Below are 17,765 nucleotides of genomic sequence, written 5' to 3'. Positions count from 1 at the left end.
ATCTTTTCTTACATGTATATATCAGACAAGAAACGTCACAGAAATCCATACGAATCGAAATTTTATATATTTTAACCAGTTGAGGATTACTTATTCAACTTAATTGTATTTGGCGTCTGTTAAAAATTGAAATGTCTCCGTTGTTTATTAGCTTCTTATTCTAAATTAGCCTTAAATATAAATTGGTCTTAATCACACTCTCAAAGCTAATTAAGTCTTGTTAAATATGGTGTCTTTTGTTATTTAGCGAATGTAGATAAGTTTAAATGGGAATAAATCATTATTGTTGAATACAGTTTTAATTTTTATACTTCCCCCAAAGATTTTACTTGAGGTCAATAGATTTCGTTCGACTGGGATATGATGTAGATAGTCTTCTATTTCATATATAGTCTATTCATATAAGTTTTTTGTACATACGTCATCAAGTTGTTTGATGTATTGCCTGCCGCTATTTGCAAATTCGTTGTAGAATCAGACAATATGTTCCCTCTCAATTTATTCTAGTTAAAGAGAGTCAAAAAGTATGCAAAGCCAAACTGAACTAAAAGTCAGAGTTGATGCGGCAACATTGCGACGTTTTGACGTCACAAATTTAGATGACGTATGTACAAAATAACTTTGAACAGACTATATGTATAGTTCATTTCAATGTATTTGGTTTTTGTTAACCAACAACATTGAATTAACATAAGCATACATCCTCAACATCTTTCTTTCCCGGACAATTGTACTGGCCTAGAACAATGTTAGTTTCCTATATTTCAGTTCGCTTTTTATAACCTTGATCCAAGTCTTTTTCGGTGCAGTTCTCTCCGTCTTTCATCCAAGAGACCAATTTCGCCACAGAAATCTATGAGGATTTCGTTTACTTTTCATTTGGCATGTTCAAACCTACGTCTGAATTTGTTCCTCAACTGTATACATATTGTCACATCTTATTTGGATGACTTAATTTCTAATATGATATCAGAAAGAGAGAAACATCTAAAATTTGGCTTAATCAGATGTCTAGTTGTAATAATGTCCGAATCTCGAAGCCATACAGAGGGATTGGCAAGATAAACGTTCGAAAAATGCTGATTTTAGTCTTGATTGTAAGATTTATAGATCAAATAGTAGTAAACAATTATTATTTACGACCTTGTACAATTGTCAAAATCTCTTGTATGCAGTCAAATATGCATATTTATATAATTTGCATGTGTTGATCTCTTGGTCAGAATTAAAGTGCTTATTCGCCAAAAAGACAAAAATAAATATTAAAATCAAAACATATTTCTAATTTTAGACGCGGCCTTTGTTGATTTGACCGGATAATGATATTATGTATCACTTTAAACTTGTAAAAAATATAAAAAATATTTTTTAAACAACATATTGAACAATTTAAAAAGAAATAAAATAAGCCAACGGATGACTGAATCTTGATTATTTCAAAACGTTATTATTTTAAAAGCGTGTCTTATTTTTTAACTATAGTAGTTATAGAGCATGGTCCATCATACAAAGACTTGACCGTCTGAGGAATATGTTTATAATTTTTCAAGGTTATCCTTAAAAAACAAAAATCGACTAGACATCGTATAGAAGAAGGGAATCGCAGTAAGCTTTGATAAAACAACCGAACCGAAATAAGATCGTTCGGCGTATCCAAATATTACAACTTAACATTCGAAGATGGCTGTTTTAATGTTGGTTGCGCCAAATATGTTCGGTCGTATGGCCAGTGGTGCCAACGGAATACCGATGTGGCCGAGTGAGACGTCTAAAGATCAAGGTTTTGCTTTTGTGCAACTCAAAAACACCCAGCGCGGTGAAGAAATCGCCGGGAATGTTCGTAGATATGAATTAAACGCTGTCTAAGAATCGTTGTACTACATCTATTGTTGGCGTTCGAAGGAATTTCACAATAGGCGGCTATTTGATTTGGTAATTCGTTTTTTTTTGTGGTTGACATGTGTTTACGTTTTGTTTTTTCGTAACGATTTATTTGAATCTATTTTGGAGTCAATGCATTGTAAAACCTTCATTGTAAACATGTAGTGGCTCATACTTATTCATTAAAATGCTGAAATATTTTATACAAAACCAGATATATGTCTAAAAAAACTATTGTTCCTTACTTAGACCCTATGGTAATACTGCTCACGTATTAACACTGATGCTTTTTTGCGTTAAAAAAAAAATATATGTACTATAATATATGTAGCAATATATCGATATATCGATCGTAAGCAGATATTTTTCGATATTTAAAAAAAAATTCTTAAATATAAAAAAGAACCACATAATTATTTTTAAATTGGTACTTAATTCAAAGGTTTACTTATTTTGGTACTTCATCGTAAGGATTTATCAATTTGGTAAAAATATATCGATATTTTTTTCTCCGATATATTGGCATATCGATATTTTTCTCGGTGGCCGACACTTCTAGTTAAATATAATTCTTCCGATAAAATAACCAAAGCAGGTCATAAATGACGTCGAATATTCCAAACACAGTTCAGAGACATGATTCTGCCTGATACGTCGGAACATGTAACCGAATCAATCCATAAAACTTGATTTGGGTTGGTACTGGTGGGCCATGTTGCCGAATGTCTGCAAAATTATTTAAAACATTAGTGATAACTGCTACTGCACTAGTGATACATTAGTGATAACTGAGACACTGTACTGCGCTACAAGATCAAATGGTTTGATCTTTTAGAGTATGAGTCTTGTTCGAGTGTTATTCAAGACTTCAATATTAACATGAAAGGGGTGTATCCCTCATATATGTTTACCATTTTCTTGAATTCCTTAGTAACAGTCTTTTATATAATAACAAGTTTTCTTCCTTCGTTTCTTCGATATACACTATTTCATCAAACGTCAATTTTTTTATTAAGTCCATTTTTCTTTTCAAGGAATAATTTTTATTAAAGAAAAATATATACGTAAAATTGTCATAAAATATACTTTTTAATTATTATACCTATTATAGAACTCATATCTCGATTGTTAGTAAAATTAACATCTATCATTACAAACTTTGTAGTAAGGAAGATGAAAACCAATCGAAATAAACGCAGCTATAAAAATGGCAGATATAAGAAGTGTTCTCTGTTAATGTAATAAGAAATTGTATCTGTAATGAAAAAAAAAGTTCGATTTACTACAACTAAGTGGTGAAATTACTCACCCTTATTTGGCCGATTCTTTTTTATTTTTTGCTTTTCCTTCTTCTTTCCAGGTCTATCTTCTTCTTCTCCCTTTCCTTCTTTTTCAGTCCTTTCCAATATCTTTTTTTTGCTAACCACTTTTTGCAAATTCTACACTAATTGCTTGATTCGTCTCTTTAAACCATCTGTATCGACAATATCCTTAGATATTATCTTATTTACATCTTCCTTGGTTTTTCTTTATGATTTGCCACTGCTCTTTCATTTATAATATTAGCACTATATCCATAATGTAATGGTTAAGATACTTCATCTTGCCTTTGATTGGATCCTGTTTGGATATAATTTCCTTTCTTCCTTCTCTTCCAGCCTTTGGAAACGTAAAACTCTTAATTTTATTTTAATTTGTATGTTTTATATTGTTGCGTTTATTTCTATTTACTTTTCCTAAGTACTTTTGTTATACTTTCTCAACCCTTTTGTTTTTACATGTCTTATATTGTTACAAAACAATGTATTATTTTACTGACCTAGAAGAATATTTATTTAATAACTTGTTCATATAAATTATTTTTGTTCATGAAGAATGGTCAGGTTTTGAAATAATATGGACGGACATAAATAAGGAAAAAATCGTGATGGGAACATTTAATGGAACACAATTGTCGATAATCATCATTTAAATTATCAACAGTTACCAAGATTATATTTAAAAATATCATGTATTAATTTTATTGGGCATATATTCTACACTATATATTTACTAAGAAACATACTGTATAAACATAATGGAATTACCAATAAATTATCAATAAGAGACGTGATAGAAAATCATATTGAACACAGATTTTTAAGAAGTAACTGTATCTCTAAACACGTATCATTTAATATTAGCCTAAAGTATACATTGAATAATAATATATCACACTCATATTCTGCACAAGTCTTCAATTAAATTTGCGAAGAATAAACAGAGAGGTCATTTCAAACAATATAACAGGCCCTGTGCTGTGATAAGTTGATTTTCAGTATTTATATATGTTAGATGATTATTACTTTGGTTTGAGAAAAAATGATACAAAATATATGAACCAAAATATTTCCCATTTTTCTGAAAGAAAGTAAGTCGAAAGAACTATTTCATTTTAGAAGAGATCGAATCATCTATAATCAAAAATTTTAAATAGAATTAGATCTACATAATAAACCGATACTTGAGAGTCGAACAAGGAGGTACCTATTCTAACTTGAGGAAAATACGCTAATAAGCAGGTGTGCTACAGGGAGGTGTATTGGGACCAGCCCTTTATCTGATGTACACTCGGGTTGGCATTAAATCTCGGGCTGAAATCCTGGCCATTGGAAATGACAACACTGAATGATGAATCGAAATGTTACAAACAGCCATTACCGAAATACACTGCTGCACAGAAAAATGGCGCATAAAAATAAATCAGCGCTTACTGATATCACCAACAATAGAATCAAGCATAAACCAATACACATAACTCTTATTTTTGTATCTTGGTATGAAAATATGTTGGAATATCCCTTCATGTTAAACTCAGATGGAAGCCACATTAAAAAAAATGTGAACCAAAATATACAAAACCTTTAAAAAACATATATAGCTGAAATACAAAAACATATACTGGTTGTTTGGTTAACAGCCTTGTTGGTATATAATAAACTTTTCCTTTGTCAGCAAGTCTTGAAGCTAGTGTGGACGTTGGTGTTTATTTCTGGGGTTGTACCAGCCAAAGCAATCGAAATGTTAAACAAATATTCCAAACGAAGGTACTGCGAGGTATGTTATTGTTGATGCTCCATGGTACATTCGTAGTGACATTCTGCATAGTAGAAATGGTCGATAAGCTCCATCAGCACATCAATTTTGAGGCTTCTCAGCTCCTAGATAGTTCCAAGTGTTATGTTTATTGAAATTATGTTCCATAAATGATTGTCATTATATTTTCCATTACAGTAATAGTTTTGATATAAAAAGACACCATCTGACGCACCCTGTATCTTAAAAAGACGAATTAAAACTATACACACTGTTAATTTTACCCTGATATCTAGGTCGTTATTTTCTATCAAACATAATCACTTCATTAGATAATGATAGATCCGATAGCAAAAAAAACTTTTTTCGAACTGGTTTGTACCGGGATTGCAAAATATTATGCCGCAAAAAAACCGTTTCAGAGTTTTGTGTTGAAACGGCGAAGAATATACTACGCTTTATCAACTTTCCGCTATTTTAAATATGCCACTGAAGCATAATAGTGGAAGAATGGTGTAACGCAGATCTGTTTGTAATTGGATAACGTTGCAGTTCGAATGCGTTCGTTTTCTTTGTGGGTGAAACACGTTAAAATTAACGTTTTAATTTATTCAGTAAAAGTGAGAGAGATGTGTGTCTGTGTGCGTATAAGGAACGTGGTTTCCATTATTTTGTTTTAATTGGTTTGACTTCGAAGAACCGACCGAAATGAAACTTTAACTTTGTTGCATCATTAGGGAACGACACCATTTGTTAAGAGGGAAACATTAAGTGTGTTGGAAAATGCACTTGATGGGATAATAATGTGTGCAAATTAACACATATTTCGTAATTAATACGACATAATTTGGTTTGTTAATTTTTTTTATCTATAGCTGCTTATAATGCAAATTTTTACCTTTCCAAGTATTTTAGTAAAAAAACATGGGGTAAAAGTACCGCTACCATTTTGTTTTAGTTTTCACAAAAATGTATTTGCTCTTTATATTTTTTGTGGTTATGATTGAAAAATTATATCGGCTAAATGGTGATCGCGATTTGCTATGTAACTTTCGATTCTTTTTAAAGCATTTTTCATGACATCTTGCAACATCTGAGGCTGAATTTCTTCAATTTCGTGACGAATATTGTCTTTGGGATGTTGAATCGTTTGGGGCTTATTCGCATAAACTTTTGATTTTAATAAACCCCATAAGAAAAAATCTGGTTCAGTTAAATCCGCAGATCAGGCTGGCCATGCCAAATCGCCACTTCGCGAAATTAGTCTTCGTGAATAAACGTCAATCAATAAGTGAATTGTTGAACGAGCTGTGTGTGCTGTAGTCCCATCTTGCTGAAACCACATGTCCTCTAGTCCTTGCTCTTACATTTCAGGCACAAGAAAATTTCGAATCATGTCTTAGTACCGTTCAACAGTAACAGTAACAGTAACACCTTGGTTAAAAATAGGGACCAATGATGTTTCCAGAATGAATACGACACCATAGAGTTGTTTTAGGGGATGCAATGACGTTTCATGAATTAATTGAAGATTCTGTGATCCCCAACGCCGAATGTGCTGTAAATCTTCAATTTCACCGTCTTCGGCGCTCATTTCACCACATCTCTACTTAACATACTAATCCTCGATGGTAGATTTTCCTGGGGCGGTGTCCGGAAACTCAGCATCAATCGAAGTTTTTACTTCAACTATATTTTTTTCCCTTCAAAAAACAATATTTCATCAACACGCGCAATTCCTTTTTATCAATTTTTTTCACAATAACAAAAGTTACTTTACTCAAAATGCTATATTTCACAAGCTAATGATCCAACAGCTGTCAAATTTATACACGCATCTTTTGAGGGTTAGAGCTAACTAAAAAATGGCATATGGATTTAATTCTAGTAGCGCCATGTATGTGTCAGGCAGGGGACTTGACCTGTTACAGCAACTAGAGATATAAATATAAACAACGAAAGCACAGTTGTTTACATTTATTACTAATATTTCCCTGCATATAAATGGTTCTCTCAAATTCGTTAAAACTTTCACGCTAAGTACATATTTTCCATACAGGACAATTTACATGTAACATGTGCATTATCAAAATGCCAAACGCAGTGTAAGGTAATTGACTTGAATAAAACATTCATACAGTTTCTCTACACACATATGCACACATGTCCATTACGTTTAAACACCTTTATTTCTAAACATTGATAACAAACATTCGACAAATCGTAATCAATGTTCACGTTTCGGCCATTAAACGATAAATAAATAAATGCCAACCTTGTAATCTCGTCGACGGGGCCGCCAACGGTCAATTTATTATGGTTAGATCGCGTCCAACACGGATTTTTTCCAATACTAACATCTCTCTCTTTTTCTTGTTGCAGGTGAGTGAAAATTAGTCCGAAAATCATAGCGTTTAGAAAGGCCTAATCGGTAAGTTTGTGAAAGTATCTACATTCAACGAGCATCTAGTTATTTATTAGTTAATAAATGATAAAATAAAGAACACTAAGCAGTCGTGCTTTTACAAAATTAGTTAGTTAAAGAGGTATTCTTGTCTAGAAGCTTGATCCTTTAGCAATTTTCGATGCTTCTTTACTACTTTACAGCTGCTTTAGTGACGTAGAAAATCTAAACACGTCTTCCTCGAAGCGGTTGACATTTTTTTTATTATTATTTAATTATTATATTGTTACTAGTCGTTTCTGACTAACCTACAATTTGTCTTTGTGATAACTTCAATCTAGCTATATAACTAGGAGGACCCATCGGCCCTATCTCAGTCTCTGGTGAAATAATGTTGCCCTTGCAATTCTCTTGATTTCTTGACTGACTGTGGGTATCTGAAGATCTCGATGTAGGTAGTCAGTCCTGTAGTATTTGGGTGCACCCACAATACCTCTCAGGACTTTGTTCTGAAAAATTTGTATTTTGTTTATGTTTCTCTCTGCAGAACATCCCCATTATTGAACTCCGTATGTCCATATAGGTTTCAGTATTTGCTTGTATAATAGCAATTTATTATGTACTGAAAAATGTGATTTTCTTTCAATTAGCCAATACATTTCCTATATTTAATTTCCTATATTTAAATTCCAGTTCTTTTCTTTTCTTCTTTATATGTTCCAGCGAAGTTTTTCATCAAGACTCATTCCGAAAAACGCTTGACATGATATCTCATGTTCTACTGAAGACATTTATTTAAAATTTGGTGTATGCCATCTCTATATATTCTTCTATCATATGAAAGCAAAAAAATTAAAGCTATTCGAAAAAAGTAAAATTTTTTAACCATATACTTGTACATATCCGAATTTTTTAAATTATAGTAAAACTGCATATTTTGTTAAAATTTTACTGTGAATAATGTATAGATAAGGCTCACACCAAATGTATCAAGTAAATCGGTTCACTAGAACTCGAAATATCATGTTATAACTCTCGAAAAATTTCGTTTTTAAATGCCGCATCACTAAAACTGCTATATCAAAATAATTTAAATTTTTAAATTTCTCTTAAGACTATATATATTCTTAAAGGGTTAAGCTTTGCAAACAACATCGATGTTTTTCCACCTTCCAACCTAGAATACCCCGTTAACTTCCGATAACTATATAACCTCTTAAATCTAACCAAGTGAAGTGGTATCTGTAAAAATTATTTTATACCAATTTGTAAAGGTGAAAGTGCGGTCTTAAATTATTGAATTAGTTATTAGTGTTCTAAACAATTTTTCTGTAGACATATATTTTTTAAATTGAAATTATATTTTACGTTATATAGTTTTTTATTTATTGCTTTATTAAATTATTATTATTATATTTATTAACATACTCAATTTATGTAACCATAACATATTAAATGATTAAATTTTACTTTCAATTTTTTAAAGATTTGAAGAAATTATTGAAAGCATGCTTATAGTGAGAATGAATATTTTACTAGGATTTTGAGCAAGTTCCTGGTGCTTTCCAACAGATGGCGTTACTCATACGTTAGTATGAGATAGTACTAACCAAGAAACATAAGTTTAGAATTCAACGCCTATAATATCATTAAAATGTAAATAAAGTTAGAGTTAGAGTTTTGTACGTCTAGCCTTGGCTAAAAAAAATAATTCTAAAATTGATCCTTGATCCTGAAAAAGAAGAAAAAAACAGTAGAGAATCGGTTAGAGATTTCCAAAACTACTGATTTTAATGCTGATATCTTCAAACCACTGAGAAAACTAAATACGTTAGAAGATGTAAATCTTTTTACGATAGTCATGAAGATTTGTGTTAAAAATTAACTGCAATCTCGTTCACCCTTTAACTTTGGACAGCTTTAAAATTTATTTAAAATCAGTAATAAAACGAGTTCGCTTTTTTATGTTGGTTCTAGTTTTTGAAACATTCAATAAATTTATTATTTTACTATGTTTGACCATTAGCGGCCATTGGTCGTTACTCATGTAGCCCAAGTTTTGTGGGAAAAAATCAAGATGTGAATGCAGAAAATATATTTTTAGAGACATTCGAGCTCCAATCTTATGATTATTTTGCAACAAATTGTTGCTATAATAATAATTGTTACCGAGAATGTTGTAAACAATACTTTGAAATAATACCCATGCTGCTGCTTTAAACTTTAGCTCAGGTCCGACAAATGTTCTTTAACAAATGAAATGTTTTTCTTCCATAACAAAATCATTTTCATTGCTCGCCTGGGATGGAGACGAAGTTCTTAAAGCATCTTTTACACTTCCACAGCACTGAATAATCTGGCAATGGATCACTGTTTGTACTGTTTGTAGGTGGAACTGGCTTTTTATACTGTGCTATTTGTTTCACGCATTATGCTCCAAAAGTAGTCGCTCATCACGCTTCCACTCCAAAAAATCGTTGTCGCCAAAGATTTGTGGGTAAAAATCAAGAAGTGAATGCAGAAAATACATTTTTAGATACATCGAGCCAACCTTGTGATAATTTTGCAATTTTTCTGTTCTATGTATTACCAAGTGAGCACAGATTTGTTCTACACGCGTTACAAGACAATTTCAGTACCCATGGCTTCCCAATTTTTGCTATAGCAACAATAAAGTATACTGGAGTAAAATACGTATCTTTGAGTGCATTTGTCATGATTTTTCCAAGTAAAGTTCTCAAAAACAAGCTCCAAAGAATGTTTAATTAAATGTTGTCAGCTGACAGCTATTATACGAGTGCAGTACTACCACCATGTGCGAACTGCTAATACTACAATCAATCTTGTACACGGATTGAAGATCTTTGTTGAAATATGTCTAAAACTCGTAACGAACATTACATAAGACCATCTTAATATTTCTATTATTTCATCAAAACGCCATATCCTTCCCGATATGGTTACTTTATCGCGAAAGAATGTCAAGAGACTCCGACGCCTCGGCCAATTATACCGTGAAATAAATAAGTAGAATCGTGTATTCGATCTGCGTTCCTTATTGAATATTAAACGAAACGAAATCTTTTCAATCTAATAAACGCTATTCAAAAGGAAAAAAATGCGGTACCGGCCCGCAACAGCGATGACCTGAAATCTGCGTTCTGTACACGAGTACCACCGGCCAGATTCGGGAGATAAACGCTTCGAACCTGTATTTTGATTTAAGATGAAGAAAATATGTTGCGAATGTTAATCGGTGGCGGTACGACCGAAAGTATTTACGATTTCGATATGTGTTCTATGTGTTCCTATATATCTTTAAAAATATGCCCTTAAGAGGAACATTCGAATTTTAAATTATTTTCAGAGATATAGTTGTGTTAGTATTTTTTATTATTATTTAAATATTACATCGTTAATATACTAGAAGGACCCATCGGCCCTATCTCAATTTCTGATGAAATAATGTTTATACATGTCACTGCTGTATTTTTTATTACATGGACCTCATTACACAACACTACACAAGATCAGATGGTTTAATACTTTTGCCTCTGTGTCCTACTCTGGTTGTATCCAAGAGTTGTATTACTTCGCTATTGACATGATAATGGAGTCCTCAAGCCTCCTAGCAGCTCTCTTGATTTATTGACTTTTTATATTACTTTTCGCGTAACATCTCCACAATTAAATTCCGTATGTCCATATAGGTTACAATACTTGGTTGTAAAATAGCAATTTATTATATACTGATAATTGTGATTTTGTTTCAATTAATCAATACATTTTCCTGTATTTTAACTCCAGTTCTTGCTTTTTGTTTTTACATGTTCCTTCCAGCGAAGTTTTGCATAAATGTTCATTCCGAGATACTTAGCGTTATTTCTATACGAAATGATATTATTACTTATTCTATTCTGACTAGAGGTGGTACACTTAATAGAAAAACAGTAGTGTTAATGCATAAACATTATTACACCTGAGTCTAAGATAGGGCCAAGGGGTCCTCATGACAAGGCAATTGAAAAGTCCCCAGCCTACCATAGTAAAACATATTTTTTTGCCAATTTTTTTTATTCAACATAATTTCCTTCAAGGGTAATACACTGATTATAGCGACCCTCCAACTTTTCGATTCCAATTTTATAGTACGATTTGTCCTTTGTTTCAAAATAGGCCTCAGTTTCATGGATCACCTTTTCATTTTTTGAGAAAACAGGAAATAGTCGCTGCGGGCCAGATTTGGAGAATACGGTGGATGAGGAAGCAATTCGAAGCCCAATTCAGCGATTTTTGACACGGTGCATTGTCTTGGTGAAGCAGCACATTCTTTTTCTTCAAATGCGACCGTTTTCGGCAATTTCGTCCTTCAAACGGACCCATAGCGCTACGTAATAGTCGCTGCTGATGGTCCTTCCTTTTTCAAGATAGTCAATGAAAATTATTCCATGCGCATCCCAAAATACAGACGCCATAACCTTCCCAGCCGACTATTGCGTTTTCCTACGCTTACTTCGACTTCGGAGTGAAATCATGGAGTCAGATTAGAAACTCAGGTTTAATACGCTTGATCATCTTCAGACACTGCTCCGAATCATCAACTCGACGTTGGTTTTGGTCAAAAGTGAGATCGCGCGGCACACCCACTTTGCTCATACCCAAATATTCGTGAATGATATGATGTACACCTTCAGTTGATATCTTTAGAGTGTCTGTATTTCTATTTCATTCCGTTTCAATTTACGGTCATTTAAAATCATTTTGTGGATTTTTTAAATGTTTTCGTCGGTAACAACCTCTTTTGGGCGTCCAGTGCGTTCACCATCTTCGGTTCTCATTTCGCCACGTCCAAACTTAGCATACCAATCCTTGATGGTTGATTTTTCTGGGGTAGTGTCCGGAAACTCGGCATCAAGCCAAGTTTTTGCTTCAACTGTATTTTTTCCCTTCAAAAAGTAATATTTTATCAATACGCGAAATTTCTTTTTATCCATTTTTTCACTATAACAAAAGTTGCTTCACTCAAAATGCTATAATTCACAAACTGATGATCCAACAGCTGTCAGATTTGTATATCCTTTGAGGGTTAGGGCTAACTAAAAAACATATGGATTTAATTCTAGTTGCGCCATCTATGTGTCAGGCCAGGAACTTTTCCATTGACCTGTTAGATATATACCTAAATTTAAGTTAGTCGCCAACGACTAGTAATAATACAACACATCTTAAAAAATAACGAAATATTGTAGATATAGCAAGTAAACCGAAACATGTTTAGCATTTTAAAATCCATAATGACGTTTTGTATCTAAGAAAATTAAGATAAACCGTGGCTTTGTTTACCCGTTAAGCTTTTTTTCCATTATAATGAAAATCTATTTAAAATCAGGTTACGACCAACAGTCTCAAAAACAGTCTAAAATATCGCATTTGAGGTCAATTAATGTTTCCTTTCGTCTTCTGCTCTACATTTCCTTTCTTCTCAACCAACTCGGTTTATTTCGCCACGTTTATTTACTCCACGAAAGAACAGACAACGCGGTAATTAAGCCTAACGAACTGTACCTTCTAAATGAATTATATAACGCCGTCGAAATTATTCCGATACGTCAATCGTGACCATAAATCGCAACATTTACGCCAATCGACCTGTTTCTGAATGAACGAAAACAACAACGAACGGATAAATGTTTCTAATCGGATAAATATCGGGAAATTCACGGCTCTTTTCCTCTCTCTTTCTAAGGGAAATCGAGGTCTTGGGACGTATTCGGTTCCCATTGAATGCAAATATTAGCCTGTAACAATATTCTGAATCATAACAAGCAATAAAACTTAAACAAAACGATTTACGTGTCGTGTAAAACTAAATTAATTCTGACATAGGCGGGGTATCGACATTTTGCCGCTTATTCTTAACAGAAATATATTTTTTTATAAACATATATTTTACAACGCAATTTACGGGTCTGTGTTTAAGAACTCTGAATTTATTTCGAACGTATTTTTAGTAAACACAATATTTTATTGTAAAAAAGCAACGGCATCGCTACAAAATTAATTTGTATCATTTCTACTTCTATAACGATCATTTTTATTTATTTAAAGTCTAGCTCAGAACTTCTTTTCTATAATTACATACCCAATAATCACTAATAACGAAAACATGGACATTATGTGAAATATGTCGGCTATATCAATAATTAAAATGTAATTAAAACGCCTTATATCCGAGAAAATAACACCTAGTCCTGTAAAGAGAAACAGCTTTCTTTTAATTCGAATTCAGAATGTGCTCAGCAAGAGTGTAATGGGGCCAACCTGCTAAGCACAGTGTTCAAGGCGGCAGGACAGTCCTCTTATTTTAAAATGTCAAAACTAATACTCACATATTTGTTCTTGTGCTATGTATTCACTGTAAGATTCCCACAATCCTTTTCCCAAGTTTTTATTAACACAAATAGACTTAGAAACATGAAACTATCGTAAAACAGGTCCTATTTTGCGGTGATATCTTGAATGATTATCAGGTTTCATTCACTTTATGAATAGTATTGCCTATAAGTTCATTATTCTTAGTTTTATTTTCAGTTTCATGGACGTTCAAAATATTTCAATAACGTTCAAAACTCTTCTGGCGTCTTCTGTAAAAGACCTTTCTGGTTGTGCTAAAAATTTTCCTTTCAGATATACCACACTAGGCTGACATAACTTCGACCTGTTGTGGTTTTAAAACATTTCAATATATTTGATGTCCTAACGAATCGGATTACTTTATGAAAGCTCAAAATATTTTGCTCTAAAATCTGCAAAAATATGTTTGTCGATTCTTTTTTTTCCTTATTTTATTCAGATAACAATATTAATAAGAAGAGGTTGATTATTAATAACTAACTGGACGTTTTAATAAGTAACTGCTACAAGAACTAGGAAACAAATCCAAGGACGTTGAGGCAAAACTTCTTAAGGTTATAGAATTATTATCCATGTTTGACTCTAAAGTATATTTTGCTGATGTGAGCAAAGAATTTGACTCTTACTGAAACAAAAATTGTATATCCTATATTTCAATTGTTGGTAGGATATTCAATAGAATTTAACAATAATTAATTGTCAGCCAGTTATTGTATAAAATAAGTGACTCTATCGGTTTTAATAGGCATAATATAGATTTAAAATAACCGCAATCAATTTATTTATACAAAGATGAGAAATAACCAAACCAAAGTTAGTATAGTAATAGCATAATTTTGATAAGTAACTTTATGACTCTTGTTCTTCTATGTTCTTCAGCCACTTTAATATTAAAATTACAATATTAAACAATTACTATTCCTAGTTTACAAATCTAGTTAAAACAAAATAACATTGACACTGGTAATGTGACGAGAAAAATATAGTAAACTGATCCATATTTAGGAGCTGGCACCGAATAAGAACGTTATAAACAGCTGGAGTGTACCAGTATCCAAATACACTTTCTATTTTGATAAATTGTTACTTTCTCAAAGCATCTGTCAATCTATTACAGTTTTTTCCATAACATTTTCATAATAATTATGTTTTAACGTTTGTTATTTTTAGTTGTTATTAATAGTTTAAGTATTCTCTTATAGTTTCTTATCGTTCATTTTACTCCTAAATTTTGTAAACGTTATAGCGGTACTAAGTTCACTTAATACTTATTTCTCCACTTTCAATAATATACTAAGAATTCTAGCCGAATTACATCTATAATATTGCTTAATTTCATCTTCGACTGTAGGCATCTAAGACCTCAGGATGCCATAAAAGGACCTTCAAAAAGGTTCATTGTGTAATAGCTTAGTTTTGGAAATTTTATATTCGAATTTTTCTTACGCTTTCCTAGATTTTGATAACAATAGATCGCCACATAGCTGACATCCACAACTACAAGTTGTTACTAATGAATGATACAGTTTCAAGCAATATGTTCATATAATTAATTGCACAATATGGACTTTTAGAGGCAGCTTTTAATGATAACTAATTTCGCTTCTTGTTACAACCAGGCGATGTTACTTGCCATATTTCCTTAATGGAAAGGCCTTTTTAGTTAAGTATCCAGTACATCAAAACCATTTTAAAACCTTAAATTTGATTTTCGCAAGTAAAAAACGAGAAAAAGCGAACAATCTCGACCTTTTAACCTACGACAGTGATTTTCCGTTAAAAAAATTACACATTTTTACTGCCATTTTGATAATAGTTCACATTACCAGCGGTAATTGCAGATTTTGTTGCACGGCGAGCCATTGTTTCGTAAAAATCAGTGTGCCCTGGCTCTTCATTACCGTACCAATCTGACTGCATTTTTTTCATTAATACTTGCGAAAAAATCTCGTTTCACTGCGACTTTGCTCATTGTTCTCACGGCAGCCGTCCACTAATTACACAGCTAGTGCATCAATGCTCATGGTGCGTAGATGAGACACTTAGAAAACATTTTGACAGCGAATAAGTCATTTGTCGCGACGCGTGACAGCGGGTGAGTGCTGGTGGTGAATGCTACAAGGAAAACTCGGGTTAGGGACAGTGTCACGATGACGTCAGACGATGTAACGAAGCGGAATTCTTTGCAAATTTTCGAACCTCAATCTCTGCCCCAGAGACAGCGACGGATGTCTGTGAGGAGCTTTTACTGGGTGATGGTAAATTCAATGGTAAATTTTAGTTATTTATTAACAGGTGTATATGTAGATGATTGGTGCTGAATAATCAAAAATTTTAAGGAATTAGTGTAGATGTATGGGATTTAAAATCGTTAATGTGTTGCTAACACAATATTTATTCGCCAAATACTGAATTAAGGAGTTATATCTGTTTGTAAAATTTAAAATATCCGATAGAGTAAAATTAACGAACTAAAAGCTTAAAACAACTGTGCCAAAAATTTAAATGCTTCATTTCGTTAAAGATAATTTCTAATTTTAATGAATCTTCTACGCTACAAAAACAATAACTTCTTATCTTAAAATATACATGTAAAAGTAATCAAAATTTCTGAAGAATTAGTGCAACAATATCTATTTTAAAATCCTTGACGTATGGCTGAAACCATTTATTCGCCAAAAACTGAATTAAGGGGTTATATCTGTTAGAGTAAAATTTACGAACTAAAAGCTTAAAACAACTGTGCCAAAAATTTAAATGCTTCATTTCGTTAAAGAAAATTTCTAATTTATTGAATCTTCTACGCTACAAAAACAATCTTCAAAAACTCTATAACTTCTTCTCTTAAAATATATATGTAAAAGTAATCAAAATTTCTGAAGAATTAGTGCAAGAATATCTATTTTAAAATCCTCAACGTATGGCTGAGACCATTTATTCGCCAAAAACTGAATTAAGAAGTTATATGTGTTTACAAATTTTAAGAAATCTGATGAAGGAAAATTTACCAAAAGCTTGATACTGTGGCAAGATCTTAAATCCTTCATTTCGTTAAGAGCAAAAAATATTAAATTTTCTGATTTTAGATAAGAGTATCATTCACAAAAATATTTTTCTGAATATTCGAAAACTACAGAACCCCCCAAAATATCCATTTTTTTGGATTTTAGAATAAGGATATTATTAGTTGTCCTCATTACTGCTATTGCTAAGTGAGAGAAAAACGGATTTTATTGAATGTTCTGCGTTACATAAAAGAAATTATTTTTTTAATTAAAAATTACAAAATATTTCAATTAAAATATTTTATTTAATATCATTTTCCGATACTCGGTTCTACGTCATATTCTTTTTTGCTATTAAGTTTTCTACGATTGTTATGAGTTTTTGATCATATTTCTTTTACATCATGATTATTTATCATGTTATAACGAAATATGCGGTTTGGGAAAGTGCAATGCGGTTATTTTATCATTAAAATATGCAGTTAAAATTAAATCATCGGTAATCGAAATTACAAATAAAACGATAAATGTAACCCCTATATATTTTTTAAATAACATATCACCAGATATAGGCTCAATTTTTCTTTGTAAATTTCAAAATAATGTACAGTATTATAAAAAATCCATTTAGAAATAAAATAAATAATATATACTTTTCATAATTATTTAGTACCAATTTTATTTTAACAAAAAGTAATTTATTATTAAAAAAACCATTACATTATTAACACTATGTGTTTAAATTTTATATGTTATTGTTGATCTTTGATTTATAAATTTTAATAATTTATTGAATCTTCACTGGCTTTAAAATAATTTTATATTATTTGCATTCTAAGAATATTAGCAACAAAATATCATACGGATCTAGTGTTATATTTTGTGCTTACATTCGAATATCTTATTATAATGAAACGCTAATTATTGCGGTATAGATTGGAGCAAATGAAATCAGAAGGGGCATTGTCTGGTGAATACGGTGGGTG

At 31.9% G+C, this 17,765-nt stretch overlaps 1 protein-coding gene across 13 annotated transcripts in view; it reads left to right on the top strand.

Annotated features, from left to right (window-relative positions):
- Positions 1-17,765, top strand: part of LOC143197913 (UNC93-like protein) — a 179,608-nt gene that overhangs the window by 103,956 nt on the left and 57,887 nt on the right. For 5 of the 13 annotated variants that reach the window (XM_076406729.1, XM_076406721.1, XM_076406728.1 and 2 more), the window contains exon 2: positions 7,339-7,387. The exons of 6 other annotated variants lie outside the window; for them this stretch is intronic. Coding sequence is in view for 2 of the 7 variants with exons in the window: in XM_076406723.1 (XP_076262838.1) it covers positions 15,925-16,044 (120 nt within the window). In the remaining 5 variants the exon portion in view is untranslated. Of the gene's footprint in view, positions 1-7,338; positions 7,388-15,744; positions 16,045-17,765 lie in introns of those variants that run through there. 2 more of the 13 variants (XM_076406723.1, XM_076406716.1) reach the window with 2 other exon arrangements.

This window comes from Rhynchophorus ferrugineus, unplaced genomic scaffold, assembly GCF_030347505.1.
Source record: "Rhynchophorus ferrugineus isolate W39M unplaced genomic scaffold, kcgeb_rfMv2 rfM6, whole genome shotgun sequence".
Classification (NCBI taxonomy): Eukaryota; Metazoa; Arthropoda; class Insecta; order Coleoptera; family Curculionidae; genus Rhynchophorus; species Rhynchophorus ferrugineus.
Note: the sequence above shows the minus strand (reverse complement) of the source record. Positions and strands in the feature narration are given on the sequence as shown.